This window comes from Hippopotamus amphibius, chromosome 11 (genome assembly GCF_030028045.1).
Source record: "Hippopotamus amphibius kiboko isolate mHipAmp2 chromosome 11, mHipAmp2.hap2, whole genome shotgun sequence".
NCBI classification, from domain to species: Eukaryota; Metazoa; Chordata; class Mammalia; order Artiodactyla; family Hippopotamidae; genus Hippopotamus; species Hippopotamus amphibius.
Window position 1 is genome coordinate 88,391,027 of NC_080196.1, and position 25,568 is coordinate 88,416,594.

Genomic DNA, 25,568 nt, shown 5'->3' on the forward strand with positions numbered 1-25,568 from the left:
CCTCTCTGCAGTACTGTAGGAGGCAGTCATCCAGACTCTGCTTAAATGCTGACAGGGACGGGGAGCTCACCACCTCATGAGGCAGTCCTATTGAGTTCTGATAACTTTTGATTGCTGTAAGGAGAAACTTCCTGTTGGGAAATTGAACACTACCATATGGACTTCAATGTCAGCTCTAGAAGAGGGCAAGAAATACGGCTGTTATCTATGGCTGCCTTGACCTCCAGTGAATCCCCTTTGTGTGCAAAGCTTTTCCTGAGAAAGTGTGGTCATAAGAATGAATGCTCTAAAGACAGGGTGGTTCTCCCAAGACTTTGGAAGACTGAGACCTTTGTCATCTCACCCAGGAACATATTATGCACCGTCAAAACCACCTGCATAAATAGTTTCCCTGGTAAAAACTGTCACTCATAGTGGAGGGAGCTGGGAGGATGGGGGCAGGAGTGGAGGCATAACATCTCACCAGCATTTTTAAAATATGCTTTTATATTTTTGAAGCATGTGCATGTATTACTTATTTAAAAATTAAATAAATATAAAAGTAGTTTCCAGGTTGTTCTGTAGTCCCTCGGTATGACTTTGGAAAGGAGGAGGGTTTTTTTTGGGTGGGGGGGTGGGCTGTAACACGCTAGACATTCAGTTTGCCCAAAACAGTTCCTACTGAGAAAGGCCCCTGAGTGACTGTTCTGAACGTCTTATGAAATTGAAGTTTGGAAACTGTAAATTAGTTATCGGTAAAATCTACTTTAATTGATTACTCTCGATGGTTGCTACAGGGCTCTACTATGCGAGGGGAAAACTGCACTTTCGCTTGGTTGTTGGCTTCCTTAGATTTTGTAGAAGCAATTGCTCCTGATGGAGGTAGGGAGCGATCACTAGGGAAAAAGAGAAATTGGTTTCGGAGGAGCAGTATCTCTTTTATGCAGCAAATTAAGAACGTGTTTTCGAGAGCAAGGAGCAAGAGAGAGTTCAGGCACCGGCTAGGAACTGTGTTTCGGAGTAAAAGCTAGTGTAATTTGTAGGCATATTCTGTAGCTTCTTTGATTACGGTTGTAAATCAGCATAGTCTGCTGTTGACCAAGGGCAGGTATAGTCCATCGTTAGGAGATTTTTTTTTTTTTTACCCTAAAAGTACCGTATTAAATCAACAATATCTTCTTCAGGGAAAATCACTGAATATTTTCATGGCATCCCTTTGGTGAACTAACCTCAAATTAGAATGTGTATATACACGTATCTAACATGAAAAGTTTTTATCACAGGCACTTTATGTCCTATTGTAAGTCAAGTATTCTGCTGCTCCCATGTTTATTACAGCAGTGGAGGAGAACGTTAGTTTTAACAAAATGATCAAATATGCATTGCAGGACATTTATCTCCATAATCCAAACGTAAAGTGGAATGACATTATTGGACTCGATGCAGCCAAGCAGTTAGTCAAAGAAGCTGTTGTGTATCCTATAAGGGTAAGGATGGGGCGCCTCTTGGGAGATATTTCTGTTTATTATCCATTGGATAAGCTGTATGTCATACACTCATCAGGAAGAGAAGGGCACAGTGATTTTCTGTCCACAAATTAACTTTTTGCCTGTGTCACAATATTTTGTCAACACTGGAGCACCAAGGCTCAGTCCAATCTAGGAAATCTGAAATCATGTTACATGTTGGTTGAAGGCAGGTATCTGCTCTAAGAGGTAATTTAAGATCTAAGACTCTATAGTATATATGATTTGCCTGTAGTATATTATGATTTACTATAGGTTCAAATCAACCTGCCTCCCTAAAAATATACTCATTATAGTAGAAATACCTCCCATAGGAGAGAGCACCTAACTTTGTTTGCATAGATCTTCCCCAGCCCCCAACAGTCCCAGCATCAGGGGCTTTGCTTTTGGCTGGGTGTAAAGACTAGACAGTCCCATCCAGGGCACCAGCCAGGAGAGCCGTTGGGTTGTGCTTATGGTTTATTCCTGACAAATCTTTGTGCAGAGTAGCTCACTAAACAGGAGGACAAGTAGAAAAACAAGACTCTCCATGTTTGGTTTACAACAGTGGTGATGAGAAGGTTTGTGTGCCACATGGCTTTTGCTGTATAATAGACCACAGCAGCACTTAGTAACTTAGAATGACAATCACATATTTGTTTGCAATTCTGTGGGTGGGCACTTTGGGCTGGGCTCCGCTGGGCCAGCTCTGCTCTTTTCCACATGATGTTGGTGGGCTCACTCACATGTCTAGGGCATCAGCTGGGGTGGCTGGAAAAGATGCAGAAGCTGGGATCACCAGGGCAACTGAGCCCTCTCTCTGCCTCTTGTCCTCTGGCAGGAGAGCCCAAATCTTGTTCACATGGTGCGGAGAGTTCCCAGACAGAAGCAAGAAAGGGCAGGGCCTGATCCGTGAGCTTTCCCCATGTTTCTTCTTATCTTCCTTATATTCGCCTGTCTCTATTTTCAAGTCTCTTCTTCTATTTGCTAATATCCCACTGGCCAGATTCATAAGGCCGAGTCTAGATTTAAGTGATAGAGAAATATTCTCTGCCCCTTGGTGGAGGGAGCTGCAAATAATTTGTGGCCATTTTTTGTAATCTACAGTCAGGATTACAAGTTTACTTTATTGAATAAGCTATTTATTCTTACCACTGAGCCTTTGCAGCCCCTGATTTTTGGATGCTTCTATTTGAATGAGACAAAATCAGTAAATTTAGATTCTCTCCTTTCTTCCTTCCTGTGTTTAGACATGGGGGTAAGAAGTGTACTGGTGTTCACAAGTAGTAGAAATGTATTCTCTGTTTCTTCTGAGTGGCTCTGTCATACCAGTCTTCTAGAAGTGTTATCTGTCGTACTAGTCTTCTAGAAGTCTCTGGATGTGTTATCTCCATGGTACTATAAGTTCCATATGATGTCAAGATTTTGACATTAGCATCCACAAGAAACGGATAGCTAGTTATAATTTTACTGTTATTTTTCTTTCTCCCTTGTTCTCTACCAATGCCAGAGTGTTTGAATTTGAATTAATGAGAGAGATGCACTGAAGTCCATGTGTGTCCTGTTTGGAGTCAGTGTCTCATAATGTATTCTGCACTGAATGTTCTCAACTTCCAAATCAGGCTTCATCCTAGCTTTGAGCTTTATTCACACACACACACATACACACCCTTTTTTTTTTTTCTTTAAGGACTTTTATTGAGATACAATTGACATGCAATAAACTGCATATATTTAAACACACACACACTTTTATTTGTTGGTTCTAGTGTGTATCTTAAAGAGCATACCTGCTTTGCAGCACTCAAAAGGTTGCCAAATGCTTTGCATATCGAACTCTGGGGGAAGTGATTATTGTAAAGGAGAGGAAAAGTACCTACATACGCTTTTCTTCTCCTTAGAATAGTTGCCGTTTTAAAACACAACAAAAATTAAGCCATGCATCCTATCAAGTGTGAAAGTAAAATCAGGATAAATAAGATATATATATGGGGGGGGGGGGGGAGAGAGAGAGAGAGAGAGAGAGAGAGAGAGAGAAAGCCAGCCTTATATAAAGGAGAGCCTGACTCAGAGTTGTGTGTGTTTCACCCTAGCTCCCCTAGCTTGCCTGCACTAAGGTACCAAACCGCATCATTGTTCCTTGTTCCCATAGTACCCACAGCTGTTTACAGGAATTCTTTCCCCTTGGAAAGGACTGCTGCTCTATGGACCTCCAGGTAAAGGAACCTTTCAGTTTTGGTCTTGGTGTGAAGCGTGTGTGCAGAGGATGAGTTGCTCTGTCTGTCCTCACTTTGGGGCTGGGGCAGTGCCCACTGAGTAACTACCTCCTTTTTCACTTGTGTGACTGCCTTCTGTCTGTGAGCAGAGAATGGAGTTTGAGGGCCGCTCATATTTTACCCACACGTGTCTCTAGGTACAGGAAAGACTTTACTGGCCAAAGCTGTGGCTACGGAATGCAAAACAACCTTCTTTAATATTTCTGCATCTACCATCGTCAGCAAATGGAGAGGGGATTCAGAAAAGCTTGTTCGGGTAGGGATTCTTGATTTTGTTTTTTTAGAATAAGTTCCGGCAGAATACAGTGGTACAAAATGAGGTTAGATCTTATTTGTTTTTATGTGATTTATATGTTCAAATTTATCCTGGATCTTAATTACCAAAAGTCCGGGAGGTAGATTGACTACTATATGTGGCTATTAGTCATTCGCCTATCAGCAAACATGGTCTCCCTTCCTTTGGGAATTTGACCAACAGCCCTTTTTTGATTCATGCGACTTAGGAATAGAAGCTGGAAAAAATTGTCTCTGAAGTGGCCTATTTTTTCTTCATTCAGGAAGCATTTATTATTAAGCATGTGCAGTATATTCAGTTAACATTTATTGAGAGACTACTACGGTATGCTGGTCCCTATACTAGATACTCTAAGGAAGTATCAAGAAACTTAAAACTTAATTATTCTTTCAGATGCTCTGAGCCACTTTCCTCTGCAGAGCCCATAGCCTGAAGGGACTCTTTTCTTCCCTTAAGAGATTGTTTCCATCTTTACAATATTTCATTCATAATATATAGTATATTTTATGTTATAAAATGTTACTATATCTTCCAGTCACCTTATGAGAATGCTTATTTTTGATTTATGCCTCAGTGTAAGGTGGGTCCTGCTCAGAAATCCTGTTAAACTGTTGCATCTGTAGGGTGACTGATAAGTAACCAATACTAAGTGAATATAAATATATATTTTCTGAAAAGAAATTACTCTAAAATATTATGCTTAAATTACATTACCTTGGATAGACTCCTTTTCAAAATATCATGACTTATTTGGAAGTGATAATAAAATATTTTTAAAGGATTGATTTACCTGAAATAACCTATTATTTATTACTTCGTGATTGTTCTCAAGTTCCTTCAAATGTTTTTATACATTCTCATCACCTGTACCAGATTGTAATTCTTGGAAATCTATGTTGACATCTTCTGTTTCATTGTTATTCATCTTGAGTCTAACTCAGTGCCAGAAGGGGTTTAAATTTAGCTGCTCCTAAATTTCTGGGTTCCGTGTGATTCTAGTTAGCTAGATTTCAATGAGCTTAAATCCAACAAACTAGAATTCTCATCAGCCTGGAGACTTTTCTTTAACATTCCATTTCTGTGTGCTGAGGGATAACAAAACCTACAAGGTGCCCCCAGAATCAGTTTAGAGTCATCTTCTGTTATGAAAAGTGGTGTTTTGAACTATGAGCACAAAACCCTGCAAGGTTCTTGGAGAAAGATTCCATCAGATTCCCTGGACAGGACTCATCCAGGCAGAAGAAGAAATTCAGATGTTTTGTGAATATTCTTAACAAGGATTTAAACTAAATGGATTCTCTTGTTTAATGTTGAACAGCCAGAAAAGTCATGCAACTAGAATGCTGCATTCTGTGCGAGCATTTTATTGACCCAAGTTTTCCTCTGCTTCAGTATTAGTTTTTTTGTTTTTTTTGTTTTTTATTGGCTGCGTTGGGTCTTCGTTGCTGCACACGGGCTTCCTCTAGTTGCTGAGAGAGGGGGCTGCTCTTCATTGTGGTGCACAGGCTCCTCATTATAGTGGCTTCTCTTGTTGTGGAACACAGGCCCTAGGCGCGTGGACTTCAGTAGTTGTGGCACATGGGCTCAGTAGTTGTGGCTCACGGGCTCTAGAGCACAGGCTCAATAGTTGTGGCGCACGGGCTTAGTTGCTCCGCGGCATGTGGAACCTTCCCAGGACAGGGCTCGAACCCGTGTTCCCTGCATTGGCAGGCGGATTCTTTACCACTGCGCCACCTAGGAAGTCCTTCAGTATTGTTTTGTTAGACTTCAACGAGTAAGGAAATGATTCCACCCCCAATTTTTCCCCTTCCTTTACCATATATTTAAAAAGTAGTCTTTCTGAAAAAAAAAAAAAAAAAGTAAAAAAGACCCCTAGCCCTCTCCCCAGAGGAAACTACTACAGTTGCTGTACAGCTTTCCCGAACATTTAGTTATATCTACATTAACATCAAAAACTGTATCTCTATCTTCCTCCTTTTAAAATACAAGTAGGAACACAGTACACATACTCTTCTGTACCTTGTGGTTTTTTCACACTTAACAGCATAACTTGGATATTGTTCCACACTGTTATAGATAGACAGACATGTTTTTAATACGTCTGCATGACATTTCATTGCATGATTGTACTGAAACATGTTTAACCAATCTTTCCTTAATAGATATTTAGGTTGTTTCCAGTCTCTTGCTATTATGAAGAGAACTACAGTGAAGAGTCTTCCTATACACATATCTTTGCATACAGTGTAGGGCAATTTCTTAGAAGTAGAGTCGTTGGGTCAGAAGGAAAGAAAACCACTGATTGCCAAATTCCCTGCCAGCAGGGTTGCACCAGCTTACATTCCCATCAACGGTGTGTGTGTTTGCTTCCCCACACCCTGGCCAATACCATGCAGTACCCAAATTTAAAACTCTTTGCCAGTCTGATAGTTAAAGTAATGTTTCAGTGCTCAAATATGCATTTCTTTCATTCTGAATGAATTTGAGCATCTTTTTATAGGTTTAGAAGAGACTCGTATTTCTTATTTTCTATGAAATACATTTTTGAATATTAAAAAATAATTCAAAAGGAAAACAGATAACTCTGCTAACCTGGAAGAATCTTACCTCCTGTCCTTGCAGAAATTACTCTATTTTCTGGGCTCCTGGGAAGAACCTCACCTGGAAAATCTTGGTCATATTGTCAAGATTCTTACCTTGAAGCTTTCAGATAAAAAAGCCCTTCAAGGCCTTCCCCCAAATCAGAGATGCTTTCCTACCATTTGCTTCTCTTTTTATTCCAATTAAAGAGTTATTTATAGGGACCCCTTCAGTTATGTTTCTCCCTCCTCTCCTAATGTTCATGCCTCTTAGGAGTTGATGCTATTGAGCAGTTGAGTGGTCTCTTTAGCAAATGCACACACCTGTTGGTGCTTGCATCTTTCAACATTCCACCCCACCCCACCCCCAAATGTATAATTTAACTTCCTCCAGGAACTTTTGAAAATTTTAGACTAATGCTTCCTGAGCACTTACCCAGGATTCTATATATTCTCTGGCAATGGAAAGGCAGTGGTGTGGTCCACGTGGAAACATGAGCTCCAGATGTGGCTCTCCTTCCAGTGGGGTGTTTGGTCTTATTGAGCCTGTTGGACTCTCTGCACTTTGGGGAGCTCCTTAAAAACGCGTATGTTGGGCTTCCTAGGTGGTGCAGTGGTTAAGAATTCGCCTGCCAATGCAGGGGACACGGGTTCGATCCCTGTTCCAGGAAGATCCCACATGCCGTGGAGCAACTAAGCCCGTGTGCCACAACTACTGAGCCTGCGCTTTAGAGCCCGTGAGCCACAACTATTGAGCCCATGTGCTGCAACTACTGAAGCCCACACGCCTAGGGCCTGTTCTCCGAAACAAGAGAAGCCATGGCAATGAGGAGCCCATGCACCACAACAAAGAGTAGCCCCCACTCACCACAACTAAAGAAAGCCCGCACACAGCAAAAAAAGAACCAACACAGCCAATTAAAAAAAAAAAAGTGTATGTTTCTAAAAGAGTTGTTTTTTTAAATTAGTTAATTAATTAATTTGTTGTTTGTGTTGGATCTTCGTTGCTGCGCATGGGCTTTCTCTAGTTGTGGTGAATGGGGGCTACTCTTCATTGCGGTGTGCAGGCTTCTCATTGCCGTGGCTTCTCTTGTTGTGGAGCATGGGCTCTAGGCGCGTGGGCTCAGTAGTTGTGGCTCGCGGGCTCTAGAGCACAGGCTCGGTAGTTGTGGTGCAAGGGCTTAGTTGCTCCGTGGCACATGGGATCTTCCCGGCCCAGGGACTAAACCCATGTCACTTACATTGGCAGGTGGATTCTTAACCACTGCACCACCAGGGAAGTCCCTCTAAAAGAGTACTAATATGCCATTTTTCATTGGGTAGATTGCTGCTGTTGTAATCATCCTTAATATCAGGTGTATTGGGGGTTTTCTTTTTGTGACAGGAAGACAAGTTACCTGCTTCTAATGAGGTGGTCTCTGTTGTGTCTAAAAAGCATTTGTGATGAGTGTCCCAGCACTGACACCATTCTCTTAAGCTCACTGGGCTGAGCCAGTTGTCTTGGCTGAATGACATAGGATTCTGTGAAAGGAAAACACTTGCGCATGAGCATGGAGGGACACACACACGAGCAGTGGTGACGGTGAGGAGTTTCCCATTCACTGACAGGGAGGCCTGTAAGGGATGACCTGCTACCACTATGAAAACCATCATCCGGCCTTTTCTGAGCCCTTCCCCTCTTATTTATTCTGTGATGCTTTGCTAGTGCTAAGTGACACAGAGAATAAATCCCCAATGTCTATTAAAGAACATCTATTCTTTTCTAAATCTCTAATGCTTTCTCTGATCAACCAGTGAAGAATTGTATATGGTGCTCAAGAGATCAGTTCCAGAATTTTTTTAAAAAAAGGTATAGTTTTTTATACTCTTTTCATCACCACCACATCTCCCTTTAGAGCTCTTGACTTTGTTTTTATATATCTGTTCTTTTGCTGGTTGCTTTCCTCTTCTTGTTCAGTCTGTAATATTTTATTCTGGAATGGAACATTTTATTCAATTGGGAATTGCCTTCAAGTACCGAAGCCTACCAAACAGCAGTGTTGTGGACTTCGTGGAGTAATTTGGGGAGCAGAAAAGGGCAAAATTCTTCTGCCTTGTTACCCATGACTGGAGCTCTATCCTTTCCCTGCAGTTCTTCCTTCTGAGAATAACCTTCTTATTATCCCTAAGTGTTAAGGGGAAAAAATGATTCAGTGATTTTACATATTCCAAGGCTTTCGCGTCCATGTGGAACATGTTATTCTCCAGGGTTAACTAACCAGTTGGAAGCTCAGGAACTGAGTTTTATCTTAAGCTCTCCCATTTATGATGAGTAACCTTGAGCTAACCACTTATTCTCTCTGGCTTTAGTTTTACTAGGTAGTAAATGGAAATAATTGGACCATCCAACTTCACGGGGTAGTGCTAGGGAGAAAGAGTTGTGATGATTATAAAGTTATTGTGAAATAACCAAGTGCAGCATAAATACTTAATATTACAGCCATCCTAAGCTTTTAATCTCTGGGAGCATCTGAGAACTTTAAGTATATGAATTTGAACATGTGGTTGCTTTTCTCCCACCCAGGTGTTATTTGAACTTGCCCGCTATCACGCCCCCTCCACCATCTTCCTGGACGAGCTGGAGTCAGTGATGAGTCAGAGAGGCACGGCTCCTGGGTAACAGACAGGGTTTTTTTGGTCATCACTTCTCCCCTCTTGTAAGTGTGCTTGATGGTCGGAAGCCCATCGACGTTTACCAGCAGAATGAGCCTATTAATAAGCCCACAAATTTTCTGCAGACACACGGAAAGGTCTTTAAATTAGATCCTGTTAACTGAATAGCTGATTTAAGTAGTTTTTATAACCGGAGGAAATGTCATCCTCCCTTCCCCCTTCCCCACAGAGTGGTTTTCAGGCCTGAAGATCACCCAGCCCCTGATCCCAGGCTGCCATAACCGTCCGGCTGGCTCAAAATAGCCGCCTGTGAAGCCTCCTCTGGAGCCAGAGGGGCTGCCTGTGGGGAACGGGGCTGCCAAGGGCCAAGTCCCAAGAGGCGGTCCTTCACAAGGTGTGTGAGGCCAGGGAAGTCACCACTCCCCTGTGACACCAGATTGTGGCTCAACCTAACCGATTTTAAACATGTCACATGTTATCTCTAAAGATCGTGTCCACAAATGTCCACAGCAGGCAAGAACACATCTGTGTTTGTGTGTGTGTGTGTGTGTGTGTGTGATTTAAGAACGCCTTTCTGTCTTCATCAGAGGCGTTTTTCTTTCTTTCTTTTTTTTCTTCTGGCTGTAGAATTTAATTCTTTGAAACTTTTTACGAGACTTGGTATCCCTGGCTTGAAAAAAACAGGTCTCAGGGAAATCTCAACACAGCTGCATTTATTGATGGCCTCTAATGGTCTATCATCAAGGCAGAACTAATAGTAATAAAAAGCAAACAATTATCTTGCTGGAAGTATAACTAGAATATAATTTATGAAATTTTACTTATTAAAAACCATTTTCACAGCAGAGAAAAACAAGCATCAAGATGCACCCAAGATGCATGGGATTCATGCTGTTGATTGAAATGTGACTATTGCTATGGCTTAATGGGCGCTAGTCAGCCCCCAGGCTGGGTGCTCTGCCTCTTCAAAGAGGCCTTGACGGGAGCAGGCAATTGCGCAGGGGCCTGGCTGGGAACCCACCAGACTGCCCTCGTGGTCACTCCCCCTGCAAAGCCCCACACACCTGGCCTGCCTTACTGTATGACACTTGCCCTTATGTGCACTCTGTCCATCTCCACCCCCAGGGTTTGCCACAGCTTTGATCGAGCTAGTTTGGAAACTCTTCATCTACTAGTCTTGAGCATGTCAGTTTCCTTGTCTGGACGTTAAACACTAAAACTAGAGTCTTCAAAGGATCAGGGAATAAGGGCAGGTGCTCTGAAGACTTTCGGGGTCACATTATGTTAAAAGAATAATAATTATGTGTAAATGCTAGATAAATACATAACTATACTGTGAGACTGGCTTTTCTCTTAGATAGAAAGGAACACAGGTCCTAAAAAACCCAGAAGCTTAATTTGGGCTGCCGCTGTACACATGCAGGGATGAGAAGCTGAACATCATGTTGTGCTAAAAAAAGCTTTTTTTTTTTGTCCTTTTAGCTTGAGAGCCTGGTGGAGCTGGTCAGGACTTAGAGCCAATTTCAATTGTGCACGTCCTGTGGTTTAGTGAGCTCTTTCTTGGTGGGAGAGTCTCAGGCAGTGCGGGTGGTGGGGAAATTGGAGGACAAAATTGCACAGAAAACTGCCTCTGATCTGCTGTGCAAGGAAAGCCTAGTTTCCATGTCATTATCTTGTCTCTTATTAGAAGAGAACGAAACACACTGTATTATAGTTCATCTCTCTTCTTGGATAGTTTATATCCATAAATTATACTAAAGGAAATAATGTGTATAAAATACTTTCATGCCTGCTGTATAAGTGAAAAAGGATTATTCTAAATGAAGCCATTTTTTAAAAAGGGTGAATGATACCGCAGGTCGACATAGCTGGGCTGCCTTGTTTAATCTACCAGTGCCACTGTCTCCCCTTCAGTTACTTTCTGGTTCGTTGCCAACTTCTGGTTTTCTTTTCAGTATCATCACTATCTTCATTTACTTCCTTTCTGTGACTGTTTGAAAATAGTACTAATTGCTTGTTTTCTCCAGCTCTGGGATGAGTAGCTCCTGAGAATGTGGCAGCTTCTGAGAATGTGGCAGGGAAGGGGTTAGTTGTCAGAAGAGAACCTGGTCTGCAGTCACTGAGTCCTTGCTGTGAATGTCCTTCTGGTCATGGAAGCGATGACCCTGCCTCTTGGGAGTGTCTCACCTCCTTGTGTTTCTCTAGGGGAGAGCACGAAGGAAGCCTGCGGATGAAGACAGAGTTACTGGTACAGATGGACGGGCTGGCTCGCTCTGAGGATCTCGTGTTTGTTTTAGCAGCCTCCAACCTGCCGTGGTAAGAGATCTAGGGAGTACATTCTGAATACATTTTCATGAGCCACTGAGTACAGATGAGGATATATTAATCACTTTAAGCAAAGTCTCCTTGTTTTGTTCCAGCCCCAGAAAATTAAGATGAAGGTTTTCCTGATCAAGTCCTCAATCCATGCTACTTGTACCGTGAAAGAATCTGCCTGAACATAAGGAACATAGGTCAGGGCTACCTCTGACAATATTTAAAATGGACATTCTGAGTTTAAAGCCAAATTGTTTACTGTATCTAAACAGGGCTTTGGCAGAGAACCATAAAATGCTAAAATCTCCAGGACTCAAAGAATATTCCAGAAATAATACGTTGGGATTTTAACAGTCTTAAAATTAAACTTTTTTTAAAGATTTTTTTGATGTGGACTTTTGTTTTAAAAGTCTATTGAATCAGTTACAATATTGCTTCTGTTTTACGTTTTGGTTTTTGGCCATAAGGCATGTGGGATCGAACCCGCACCCCCTGCATTGGAAGGCAAAGTCCCAACCACTGGACTGCCAGGGAAGTCCCAAAATTAAACTTTTTTTAAGTTAGGAGGAAAATCTTTAATGTTTCCCAGTAAATAGGAAGCTAAATAATATCTAATTGAAAATATAGTCTACTCTCAGAGTCTGTTATTCAGACTGTATCCCAGAGTGGTTTAAGAATGATTCTAGAAGCAGAGTTGGGAAATAAGAGATGTTGACTAGAGAGAATGTCTTAAAAAATAATTATAATCCCTTTATAGTTCCAAGAATATTTTCACATACCTTGTTTCTTTCGAGCTGCAGATAAGACAGGAGACAGATAAGGAAACGCTGCTCTTGCCATATGCTGAGGGGGACCAAGGTCAAGGGAAGTCAATACACCCAAAGTCAAGAGCCAGTTTGCAGCAGAGCTGGGCCTTGTGACACTTCCCCTTCCCCCTACCTCGTCCATTTCTCTTTCTACATTCAAAGGTGAAAAGAGACACTTCTGCTCATGCGTGCTGATCACCTAGGCTCCCAAAGAAGAAGTCACTGGCAGGAAATGATGTTCACGTGTAATCTGTTCTTTTAACTATATTCATAATTTCAGCCCTGCTTCAACTCTTCTCAAATTTATAAGACTTTTCTAATGTGCTAAGGTGATCAGCATTTTACATTGTGAAGAGAGAGGTATTTACACACAATGTTAAAGTTGAATCCAAACAGAGAACCATCATTTCAATGTGGCTGCGAAATCCTTTAGAGAAAGAATCTCCATTCCTTCACCTGTTTGAAACAGGGTTGGCCATGACCTCTTTACTTATGTCCCCGGGGGACTGTGAGAGCCAGCTGAGGAGGGTGTGTGGAGGCTGGACAGCTTCGTGCACGGCTCTGGGAAGGGCTGTGCCCCCCCGGGGAGGAATAGAGAGCCCTTCCCTCCCAGCAAAACTAGGACTTGCTGAGGAGGTTATAGTGCTGTCGCAGTTTCCCTAGATGATCAGTTTTTGGTAAACCTCAAATAAAATGGTTCAGAGAGGAAAAACAAAAAGCTAGTAAGCAGTCAAAAATAACGAAGCTCAGAAAGGCTTTTCTGAGAGAATGTCCTCTCATCATGTCAAATGACAAATACATACGTGCTTTTGAGCTTGGATTCCTTGACATCACAGATTGCATCCTTTCAGCATATCTGGGAACCAGTAAGTCCTACCCATTCTTTTTTTTTTTTTTTTTTAATAAATTTATTTATTTATTTTTATTTATTGGCTGTGTTGGGTCTTCGTTGTTGCATGCGGACTTTCTGTAGTTGTGGAGAGCAGGGGCAACTCTTTGTTGTGGTGCACAGGCTTCTCATTGCGGTGGCTTCTCTTGTTGTGGGGCGCTGGCTCTAGGCGGACAGGCTTCCGTAGTTGCAGAGTATGGGCTCATCAGTTGTGGCTTGCAGGCTCTAGAGCGCAGGCTCAGTAGTTGTGGCGCACGGGCTTAGTTGCTCCGCGGCATATGGGATCTTCCTGGACCAGGGATCTAACCCGCGTCCCCTGCAGTGGCAGGTGGATTCTTAACCGCTGCACCACCAGGGAAGTCCCCCCTACCCATTCTTGAACATTGCTGGGTTTAAAAAAAAACTTTTTATGATGAAAAATTCTAGACGAACACTGAAGAAAAGAGCACAATGAACCCACCATTTCCCAGTTTCAATAACTAGCATCTTGCCCAATTGATTTAATCTATTCCTGCCTCCTCTCTGGTTTTGCTGCAATATCTTCAACTGTATCCCAGATTCTCATGTTATTTCTCACATATATATATGTCAGCAGACATCTTCAAAAAAAATAAGGACATTTTCTTACATTATTACAATGTCATTATCAACCCCAACAAAATTAACACTAATTGCTCAGTATCATCTAATTCCCAGTTTATATTCAGATTTCCCATATTGTTCCGAAAATGTCTTTTTACAGTTGGTTTACTGAATTGGTAACCAAACAAGATTTGCATTTTGTAATTGGTTGTTCTCTCAAGTATCTTTTAATCTAGAATAGACTCCCTCTTTTCCCCCTCACTTGCTATTGCCTGGACTGCTACGGAGGTTGTCCTGCAGAGCCTAAACTTTCTGGGTGAGGCTCTTCATATCCTCATGGTAGTATGAGGTAGTTCTTCCTACCCTTATAATTACTCTAGACTAAAAGTTAGATTGGTTAGATTTGATTCCGGATCAATGTAACTATTGAGGAACATACTTCACAGGTGATGCTGAGTACATCACATTGCATCTCATGCAGAACTGTGTAATGCCCTGTTGTCCCACCTTTGGTGATACCAAGATGGATCAGTGGGTTCAGGTGTGTCAGCCAGATTCCTCCACTGGATAGTTCCCATCAATGGTTGCAGCATCCATTGATGATCTTTGCCTAAATCACTTATTTCACTAGAGGTGTGATTCTATCATTCCTTCTGATTAATAGCTGGAATTATTCTCTACAATAAAACTTTCCCCCATCCAATAGGGTTATTTAGTTCCCCTGAAATGTAGTTCATAGTAGAAAAGCAGAATTCTTTCTCTTTGATTTTTAGAGTCCTGCGTTGTGCCCTAGCAACCTCCAGTGGTAACCAATGAGTTAGCCTCCCTCTCTCTCTCTCTCACTAGGAGCTCGTGACTTGTTTGGTATAACATCATTAGTTTTCTTTTTTTTTTACAGCTTTATTGAGATATAGCTCACATACCATGTACTTCACCCATTTAATGTGTACAATTCAATGGATTTTGCTATATTTATGTTTATATGATTGTACAACCATCACTGCAATCAATTTTAGAACATTTTTCTTTACCCCGAAAAGAAACCCTATACCCATTAGTAATCACCCCATCTCCTACCCCCAGCCCTAAGCAACCACTGACCTATTTTCTGTTTCTATAGATTTGCCTATTTTTATACCTATGAGTGGAATTATTATAGTAACTCTGTGTTTAATTGAGGAATGACCAATCTGTTTTCCGAAGTGGCTGCACCATTTTACATTCCTACTAGCCATGGATGAAGGTTCCAATTTCACCACATCCTCATCAACACTTGTTATTCTCTGTCGTTTTTATTATAGTAATCCTAGTGGATGAGAAGTGGTATCTCCTCTCTTTCATTTGCATTTCCATGATGACTGATGATATTGAGCATCTATTCATGTACTTATTGGCCAGTTGCATATCTTCTTGGGTGAAATGTCTTTTCAAATCCTTTGTCCATCTTTAAGTTATTGTTATAAGATTTGTTTTGCCCTCTATCAGATATATGATTTGCAGATATTTTCTCCTATTCTGTGGCCAATAGTCTGTCTTCCCTCCCTCCCTCCCTCTCTGAAACTTTTTGTTCCTCTTTCTCTCTTCATGCCTTTGCCAAACTTCCCATGTCTGTTCCATTTCCCCAGCCCCGAGCCTTTCATAAGAACCTGTAACTGGTTTTTATAGAGCAGCACTGTCTAATAGAAATACAATGCGAGGCACACATACTTAAAAAATTTCTAGTAGCCACATTAAAAAATATCAAAAGAAACAGATAAAATACGATTTTGGTAACATTTTTTATTTAACCCAGTATATCTAAAATACTATCATTTCCATATATATTAATATAAAAATTATTGTGATATTTACATTCTTTTCTTCGTACTGAGTCTTTGAAATCCAGTGTACGCTTTACACTTATGGCATGTTTCAATTTGGACTAGCCATGTTTCAGGTGCCCCATAGCCACATGTAGTTGGTAGCTACTGTATTGGACACTGCAAATCCAGAGACTAATTTGTCAGCCCCCACGCTGCTGTGGCAGAGGTTGATAATTGCCTCCCAATATTTACTTCATCCTTCTAATTTCGTAATAAAACCCCAACTTTTGGCTTCTATTTCTTAGCCTCCCCTGCTGTTAGGTGTGGCAAGGCCAAGCGTCTTTGTCATTTGCACAAGGTGACCCAAGCTCAACTTGAATCTTCTGCTCCAGACCTGGAATCAGCCATTGATTTACAGAGCCCTGGTTCTCTTTAATGGGTAATACCATTTAGAGATCACAGTCTCACAATTATGGGTGTTCCTTGCTACTGTATTACCATTGCTTCTTGGCCTTTTGATTGGGCAGAGCTAGGAAATACATACCTAGTTTTAAAAAGAGGCAAATAATGAGTTCATACTAGTATTTCCCACTCAAAGTTACGATCATAAGGTTTTTAGCTAAATTACTTGATTTTATATTTGTGTCTTTTCTCTAATTGTGAACATTTTCGTTCTTAACAACATTAATATAATTACTATTCACTTTATTCCTAATATGTAGATATGTTTTATATTTGTGTCTTTAACAGAATTTTCAGTAATAATACCAATGCTATAATAACAGTAACATTCTGTTGGAGAAAATGGTACATACGTGGCATAACTAAGATGGAAGAGCTGATTTAGAATTTCTCATCTGCAGCGCTCTTGACATTTGGGGCCAGACAGCTCTTTGCTGTGGGGCTTCCTGTACGCTGTACCATGCTGAGTGTCTTCCTTGGTCTCTCCCCACTAGATACTGGTAGCATCACCCTCAGTTGTGACAGCCAAAATATGTCTCTAGACATTGCCAGATGTTCCCTGCGGGGGGCGGGGGGAGTGCATGCGTGGGTTAGGGGCAGCGGGGCAAAATCAACCCCGGAGTAATGGATGGAATGACAGACATTATATGGACACAAGCTGACACATCCTCCACAAATAAACTCTCAGGTATTTTTTTTAAGAACTGCATAAAATAACAACTTGGTTTACTTACACAAAAGGTGACATATAGAAATTGTTCTATATTTTGATTTTTTTCCATAACAAAATGTTCTGAAGGTCTTTCCAAATAAGTACAGAAAGTTCTCCCTCCTTCCCTTTGTAGCTGCATGTGTTCCGTCTTGTTCATATGATAATCTCCCCCAATCACCTGCTGATGGGCGTTTGGCCTATTCCTACTTTTTTGCTGTTACAAACAACGTTGCAGTGAGTAACGGTGTGCGTATATCACTTTGTGTGTTTGCCAGTGCATATTTGGGGAAGGTTTCTGGAAGTAGAATTGCTGGGTCAAAGGGTTAATGTGCATGAAATTATAGTAGAGATTGCCAAATTTCCCTCCATAGAGGTTGTACATTTTGTATTCCCACCAGTGTCCTGCTTTCATTACTTAACATTAGAGTAAGAACATTTCCAATGTCGTTAAATAATCCTTGAAAATTAGATTTTGTCATGGCTGCCCCAAATTCCCACATGTGAATATGCCACAGTGTAGTTACTCATCCTTTCCTGTTGATCATAAATGATGCTCCCAACTCTCTCTATTATAAATAACACTGAAGTGAACTTCCTTGAATAAAAATCTTTGACCATAATCTAGTTATTTCTTGAGGACAGATTTCTGGAAGTAGGATTGCTGTATCAAAGGGCAAATATTTTTTTTAAGTCCTTTGTCCAAGCCCTTAAGTGAGGAAATAGTGTATTTTTATCAAGAATATTGGGACAGACCTTGATTTTCAGCTTCAGGGTCTTAGATATGGGAATAAACTTATCTGATTCAAGCAATCTGTCCTTGTTGGGGAAATAACTAAATCATACCAAACTACGTAAAAACCCGGTCATGAAATGCCCAAAGAAATTCTTTATGGTTGGTTAGTGGTATTTCTTATCTACAGCATCTTCCAGGGCACTGGGCTATCGTCTACTGCCTGTTAACTTATCACTTTCCCTAGACAAATCCATTCTGTCTCAAAGGGCTAGTCATTTTCTCCCTTCTCCGCTGTGAGATGGCATGCAGCATCTTTGTTTACTTAGTGCTTCTCCCCCAAGGAGCCCCTTCCTTGATCTACAGCATCAAAGAAAGGACAAGAAGGAAGAGAGAAATAACAGCTCATCTGTGTCATTTGATGTGTAAATTAGCAATGAGAAGAATAACGAATGTTGCATCTTTAATATTACCACTTAAAGTAATAGCCATGGAAGAAATGTTTAACAATCACAATTAGGGCTAATTTGACCTGCCACGATTGTTGAGATTCACAAACTCAGGCCTAGGAGTCCAGAGGGAAACAAAATATTGAACAAGGCTATTAAGGCAAATGCCATCTTTAGATGTCTATTTAACTTGAAGAGAGTTTGTACAAAGAAGGTATAAAAATTGTATGTGTGAAGCATGTTGAAACTCATCTTTTCTTTTCCTTGTTATTTGCAATTCACTATCCCTCTTAAAAATCATCCACCTGGTATGACCACACTCTGGATTTAAAAAAAAATTCTAATATGTAGAAGAAAGCATAAGATCCGAGAGATTCTTGCTCTGGGAATGTAAACTGACTTCTTCCCTTATGGGCTCTCTCCTGTCTGGCGTGAGATTTCTAGAAGTGTATACATGAGGTTGAAGGGGTGAGCAGACATAACCCTGGGTTTTCCCACAGTAACTCCCTGTGTCTCCTGGGCTCCAGGGAGAAGCTGTGCTCTCTGAGGTCCTACCTTTTGGCCTCATGCCTTGACCATCCAAGAATGCTTTCCCACATGTCAGTAAACATTATCCAAAAAAAAGAAGATCTAGTGGGATCTATTTAACTCGGAGTTAATGAGTTAAATATAGTTCAACTGACTTCTACCACAGCAGGACTTCTCAGTGCCTTTAAGATGCTATCATGTGTTGTGATTCTCCAAGAAAAGCTATGAGAAAGCAGTACATTCCATATTTACTTGACCACAGAATCCTTTCCTTAAGGAGCATCTCATAAGACCAGTGTTCTATTTGAAAACATTTTGGAAAGTAGGGTTTGCGTTAATTAGCTCACTCTGATCTGATAATTGCATCTTTCAGTGCAGTGGCATTCAGTCATGCTTGCAGGTGTTAAAAATCTTTTATCGTTTTAAAAAAGTGACAACAGGCCCCACATGAAGTCACTTGTTCTAAGCCCATGTCATCAAACCAAGACTCAATACCTAACCTAATAGCAGTTTCAGACTTTCCCAGGAATGTAATCTTAACCAGTCAGTCTGGAATTACCTGGTCAGTACTAGTGAGGTAATCCACTGGATAGACTCCGCTGTTCCCCCAAAGAAGGTGACCTTACCCGAAACAATCCACCCTTTGCTCATAACTTTCTTGTTGCGTCTTCTTCTGCCTATAAAAAATCTTGAGAGCTCCTGTCTATTTGCTCGACAGGATGCTCCCGGATTCCTGAATTATTGAACAAAGCCAATTAGATCTTTAAATTTACTCATTTGCATTTTGTTTTTTAACAATAGTATGTCCGGGCCTAGCAGTGGTCAAATTGTTTTGCTTGAAATTGCTTCTCTCCATACAAAGCTTCACTAGCCCATGCAGTGACAGCAAGTTCCTGACCCTCCACATGTGGTTGATGGGCGATTCTGATGCAACCAGGAGAGAAGCGTGTGGTACAGGATTTGGTAGGTGCAGCGGGGCAGACACAGGACTGACTGGGCAGGAGGTTACTAGGAGTAACCTTGCCCCTGCCCCATTCACATCTTCTCAGTTTGGTTCCATCAGACATAAATTGATTTCAGCCTGGCCTCCTCCAACATTACTTTTTCTTCTTAACAGGGTACAGGTTGATATGTGAATTGTAATTCTAAAACCAAATTTTAAAAAGTATAAAATTAGTATAACCAATTTTATAGAAAAATTGAGAATTAGAAAAAAAAAACCTACTCATAATTTTACCACTGTGACGGAAGTATTACCATCTTTGTATACACCCTAATGGTGAAAATGGTTTTGGTTATTTGCTGTTGTTTGTTGCCTGTGTATCCTTGTGTGGTAATTTTTTTCACCCAAGAGGGAAATCGTTTTTACCATTTTGGCTATTTAGAAGAATAATACATGTTTATTATAAAAATCATATTTTATATGCTTTGGTATTGCTGGAAAGTGCACAGTCCCCTATAACTGTACACACAGACACCCCCCCCACACACACATACACAGAAATAAAAATGTGAACATCCCGTAGATATATATTGTTTTGTTCTATGGCCTTTTTTCTTTCACTTCATATATTGTGGACAACTTTGAAAATCTACCCAATTCCGTATAGAATCCCATGTATAAGTGGGCCATAATTTAGTTTTTATTATTTTTTTTTAGTGGTGACTTCTAAAAAAAATTTATTTATTGTTTTATTTATTTATTTATTTTCAGCTGCGTTGGGTCTTTCTCTAGTTGTGGTGAGTGGGGGCTACTCTTCAGTGTGGTGCACGGGCTTCTCATTGCAGTGGTTTCTCTTGTGGAGCATGCGCTCTAGGTGTGTGGGCTTCAGTAGTTGTGGCACGTGGGCTCAGTAGTTGTGGTGCATGGGTTTAGTTGCTCCACTGCATGTGAGATCTTCCCAGCCCAGGGATTGAACCCGTGTCCCCTGCATTGGAAGGAGGATTCTTAACCACTGCGCCACCAGCGAAGCTCAGAATATGACAATCCTGCTCTCCAAGAATTGCCACTTCACCTTGCTTATAGACATACTGCAAACACTTTGCCTACAAAACTGGAGGTTGCTTTTCTCTTGTCACGCTGAGATAGTTTGAACTTAATGTTTTCACTCTGGAATGAACAAATTAGAATTATGTTTGATTTCCAAATTCTGTAAAAGTTTGGAATGATCATTACCCCAGGAACAACACTGTTTAACAGGGGAGACAGGCCAAGGGCTGAGGAAGGGCCCCGAAGGTTTGGTGCAGGAGCCCAGGTGCTCAGGTGCAAGGCCTTGGGGCCCATGTAAACTGTCTAGGTGGCCAGTGGGCGCCGCCACCTTGTATATAGCAGTGGGCGCCAGTCCAGTGGCCAGGCTGTGAGGTCTGTGAGCCCTCGCTGTCTCACAGTCACCCTTGCTTTTGACCTTCGAGGGTAATGGAGCTACCAAGTGACCAAGATAAAGGAGATGTGAGAACAGAATAACTTAGGTGTAAAAATCAAAGTGTAGCAGCTGAAGGGAGTGTTTTCTGGTTGCCGCAGGTTAAATTTTTTCACATAAATATATTGGCATAAAGAATGATTCCTGGGCACATTCCATTTGTCCTTTGTTTCCTCCCTTGTATGACTCTATGATTATTGATGTCATTAAAAGTGCATTCATCAGGCCTGGCTGTCAGAGAGTTGCACTTATTTTGTGCCCACAAGCAGTTTTGAGGTGAATCCCTTGCTTTAGGGCATTAGCTGATCAATGCAACCACCTCCCGTGAGGGACTGCTCTCCCACCTCCCTCTGCCTGCCTCCACTTTCCCAGGGCATGCAGGGATCTGGTCTTCCTTTCAACGAGAAGTCCCTCTGGCTGGGATGGAGAGACCAGAGCTGCTCCCAGCAGTGAGCCTTCCTTCTGCAGCCCCTGCCCTTTCAGGAGGGGCAGCTGGTCCAAGGAAAGGCCTTGGGGGAAGCATAGCAACTGCTCACCCACCCCCAGCACTGCCACTTCTCCAGCTTATTCTCCCTTCCTTGCTGGTTTTAGTTTCAGGTTCCCAAGTCTTCTTTTATCTTTGAAGTTTACAAGGACCAAATTCCTGCAGTCCAAGGCCCAAACCTCCCAGTTATTGCCCATTATTTACAAAGAAGTAGGGAGTTCGCCATATTCATCTCTGTGTGCTGGAGACTCAGCAGTGACAGTGCACTCGGCTGGCGGGCCGTGTTGCTGGACTGAATTCCTGAATGTGAGTCTAATGGTTTCTCTTCTCTATGTGTGCCTGACCCCTCTCCTGTCGTCCCGCCTCGCTCACCTCCTCCTGCCACTGATCCAGGCCCAGCTCTCTGCTGTCTGAAAAGACTCTGGATTCACTCAGACATGCCAGGTATTCGGCCGATTTCTTCTTCTTGGGGGCGCATCTTCCAGAGCCTTCTTACCACCTCCAGACTGAGTGGACTGTCCTCTGCACGCTGGGCCCCCACCTCATCATCCTGGGGATTTCCTTCTCTCTCTGTGTCAGACCCTCTGTTTCTTGGAGCCCATGTGGCCCTTGGGTCCTCCCGTACTTTCCCGATAAAGGGTACATGGGAGGCAATATTTCTTAGGCTTTGTATTTTGAAAATATCCTTATTCTACTCTCCCACTTAATCGATGGTTTGCTCAAGATACAGATTTCTACATTGGAAATTATTTTTCCTCAGAATTTTGAAGGCATAGTTCAATTTTCTTTTAACATCTCACATTGCTGTTTTTCCTCTCTGGAGGCTTTTATGATCCTCTCTTCATTCTCAGGGTTCTGAGATTTTACTGTGATGTGACTTGGGGTCCCCTTGCTGTTCCTGTGCTGGTATCAGGCCAGTTACTGAGGCACAGGCTCCAGAGTCTCACTGTTTGGGTTCAAGTCCAGGGCCGCCATTCACTAGCTTTGACTTCAGGCAAGCTACTCAACCTCTGTGCCTCAATTTCCTCATCTTAAATGGAGACAATATTACCTACCTCATAGGGTAGTTCTGAGAATTAAATTAATATCTGAAAAATGCTTGAAACATTACCTGCATCTTGGTGAGTGCTATTTAAGCACTAGCTTTTATTAATATTTCAAATGTAAAAAAAAAAAAAAAAGTGATAATCTCCTAGAGCTCTGCAAAGTTCTCTTGACCCTGTGTCTGGAATATAAATGTTGGCCCTGAGAGGGGCTGTGGTTGTGCAGGTGGCCAAGTCTCTGATGAGATGAATTTCAACAGAGCGAGGCTGCTAAAGAGCAAAGCAAGTGCGGGAAGGAAACAGGTAATTGTTATTGCCGGGAAAGCAGCCCTGGTGTGGACTCTCGGCTCAGGACCGGAGGAGTAATAGGTAAAGAAAAGACGCAATCTTTTAAGAAATCTGGTCCCTCCAATCTGGAATTCAGACATGGTCCCTGAAAGGGTGTTTTCATCTTTTCAATTTAAAAGGAAATATCATGACATAGATTCAGAATGAGAGTAAGAAAAACAGGAGGGTGCTTTGGAAATTCTCGGTATCTTTATGAGTGAGAAAATCTGGTGATGATGTTTTCACTATTACTCTTTATTATCAGCTAAGCTAGACCAACACGCAGGCATTTCCTAATTTCTGTGTTAGAAAATCAAACAGATATTTCCCTCCCGTCTAGGAGCTTGAAATTTTAACATAAAAAGTGTTCACAAACACACTCAGAAAGATCTGTTTTCTAATAGGAATGGAAACTCAAGGTAACCAAAGAGCCACAGTTAATGAGGGAAAGCTCTACTTTGCATAATAATTGCAAATAATACATTTGGAATGGAAAAAAAAAAATTTTAATCGCCATTTTGCACCACTCTCATGGAACAGTTGATTCAAAATCATCAACAGATGCTAAAACCACTAGTTGAAAGGGGATGGGGAAAGAGGTATTCACATGGTGCCAAAGTATTGTACTCCTTACAAAGAGATGATTGAGAGAGCATCCAATGAAGAGAGCTGTGGTCACCAGATGAGCTCAGTAATTAAGCATCACATCCCTAACAGTGAGACACACCAACATTGGATTCCACTATAATGAATGCGAAAACATTATCTATGAAATATACTTGCCAAAACTGTTTATCCTGATCCTGATTAAGCTTTGAGATCTAACTTCCATCTTGGAGGACAGGGGATAGAGGAACCAGTTACCTGATACCATGAGGAAAACATCAGGCGAATCTAGAATGTGAGACATTGTACATCTAGCCTTACCTTTTCAAAAAGGGGCCAAGGCAAGGAGACTGCTTTAGATCGCAAGAGATTTAAGAGACATGATAATAGGTAATGCATAATCCTTGATTGAATTTTGGTTGGGACAACTGTAAAAGATGTTCTGGGGATGATTGGAGAGATTTTAATATGGAAACAGCATTAGACATATTATGCAATAAGTATTAACTCTGTTAGTGTCATAATGGTATTGTAGTTATATAAGGAAGTGTCCCCTTTTGGGGAAATGCATACTGAAGCATTTGGGAGTGGGGTTTCATGATGTAATTTACATTGAAATAATTTAATAAGAATAGATAAATAGATATGCAGCAGATATGGCAAAATGTTAATTTGTTGAATCAAGATGGCAGGTATGTGGATTTTTGTTGTTTTATTCTACTTTTCTATTTGCTTGAAGTTTTTATATTAAGAAATGTAAGGAAATAGCCTGCAGACGCAAAATTGCACGCACCTGGCTTGATAGTGTTTTGGGAGGAGCAGGAGTGAGTGTCTCAAAGGGCCACATTTGTACTGGGCACCGGGGAAGGAGCATTCAAGCTTGACTTCACCAGAGCAACGGAGTGAGATAGATAGTCATTCACTCCGGAACACATGAGCGTTTTGGAAGAGTTAGTGTACTTCCCAGAGTGCCCAAGTGATGTCAGGAATAATGTACTCACCGGCAGGATCAGGTTGAATGACTGATGTTACAACTGCAGTGGGAAGGCTCACATGTTTGATTGTTTTTATCTGGATTTATTTCCCCTCAAATTAAGTCACCTAAAATTACCTCCTTCACATGAGGTATTTGCGAGATGTATTTTTTTTTCTCCCTTTCTTTCTCTCTTCCTTCCTCCCTCCTGCCCTCCTGCCCTCCTCCCTTCTTTCCTTTCTTCCTTCCTCCCTCCCTCCCTCGCTCTCCCTCCCTCTCTCCTTCCTTTTTTTCTTCTTTTTAACCATTTCTTTCTCCCAAACCACGTGAAGTAATGGTCCCATCCACTCAGACATAGGTGTAGAGTAACAGTTAAGATGCAGGATTGTTTCCCGCTAAATTTGTTCTTTAAATATACTTGTTGCTTAAGAAGCGAGTTTACTGCTCCAACCAGTTTCTCTGTTTTGGACATGATTCAGGGAGCTGGACTGTGCCATGTTGCGCCGCCTGGAGAAGAGGATTCTGGTGGACCTCCCAAGCCAGGAGGCCAGGCAGGCCATGATCCACCACTGGCTGCCCCCTGCGAGCAGGAGCAGCGCCCTGGAGCTGCGCGCGGACCTGGAATACAGCCTGCTGAGCCGGGTGGGCTGCCTAGGCCGAGGGGCTGCCCCCTGACCGTCTTCTCGGCAGGGTCTTCTTGTGAGCTGTTCGGAGCCTTGAGTCACTTAGGAAAGATCCAAGCTGCCCCAATAACACAACGGGCCTCTCCTTCATGAAAGACTGAGCTCTTTGTCCCTTGGAAACATCCAAGCAGAGAGAGCTGGGATGAAGTGGAAATAGCATAGGGTTGAGACTCAGAGGACCTATGGTCGGATCCTGGCCCTCCACTTATTAGCTGTGTGCCCTCAAGGAAGTCACTTCCTCTCTGAGCCTCAGCTTCTTCACCTGTGAAATGGGTAACAGGCCACAGAGGATTACTGTGATGATTAAACGCAAACCTTTCACAAAAGGAAAAGCTTTAGTTACATGCCTGTTACCCCCGTGGCCACTGCTGGCATTGCCTCCTTGAGAGGACACTTGAATGTGTTGTTCTCTGAGGTTCCTTAAAGGCAGGTTATAATCTTATTTACAAGAACAGAAATGTCTACCAAAT

The 25,568-nt window shown here is 41.8% G+C and overlaps 1 protein-coding gene across 2 annotated transcripts in view; it reads left to right on the forward strand.

Annotated features, from left to right (window-relative positions):
* KATNAL2 (katanin catalytic subunit A1 like 2) overlaps nt 1-25,568 on the forward strand; it is a 37,757-nt gene that overhangs the window by 11,127 nt on the left and 1,062 nt on the right. For both annotated transcript variants that reach the window (XM_057700146.1, XM_057700147.1), the window contains exons 7-12: nt 1,368-1,466; nt 3,637-3,700; nt 3,898-4,016; nt 9,198-9,289; nt 11,492-11,602; nt 24,895-25,057. In XM_057700146.1, the coding sequence (XP_057556129.1) occupies nt 1,368-1,466; nt 3,637-3,700; nt 3,898-4,016; nt 9,198-9,289; nt 11,492-11,602; nt 24,895-25,057 (648 nt within the window). The remainder of the gene's footprint in view (nt 1-1,367; nt 1,467-3,636; nt 3,701-3,897; nt 4,017-9,197; nt 9,290-11,491; nt 11,603-24,894; nt 25,058-25,568) is intronic.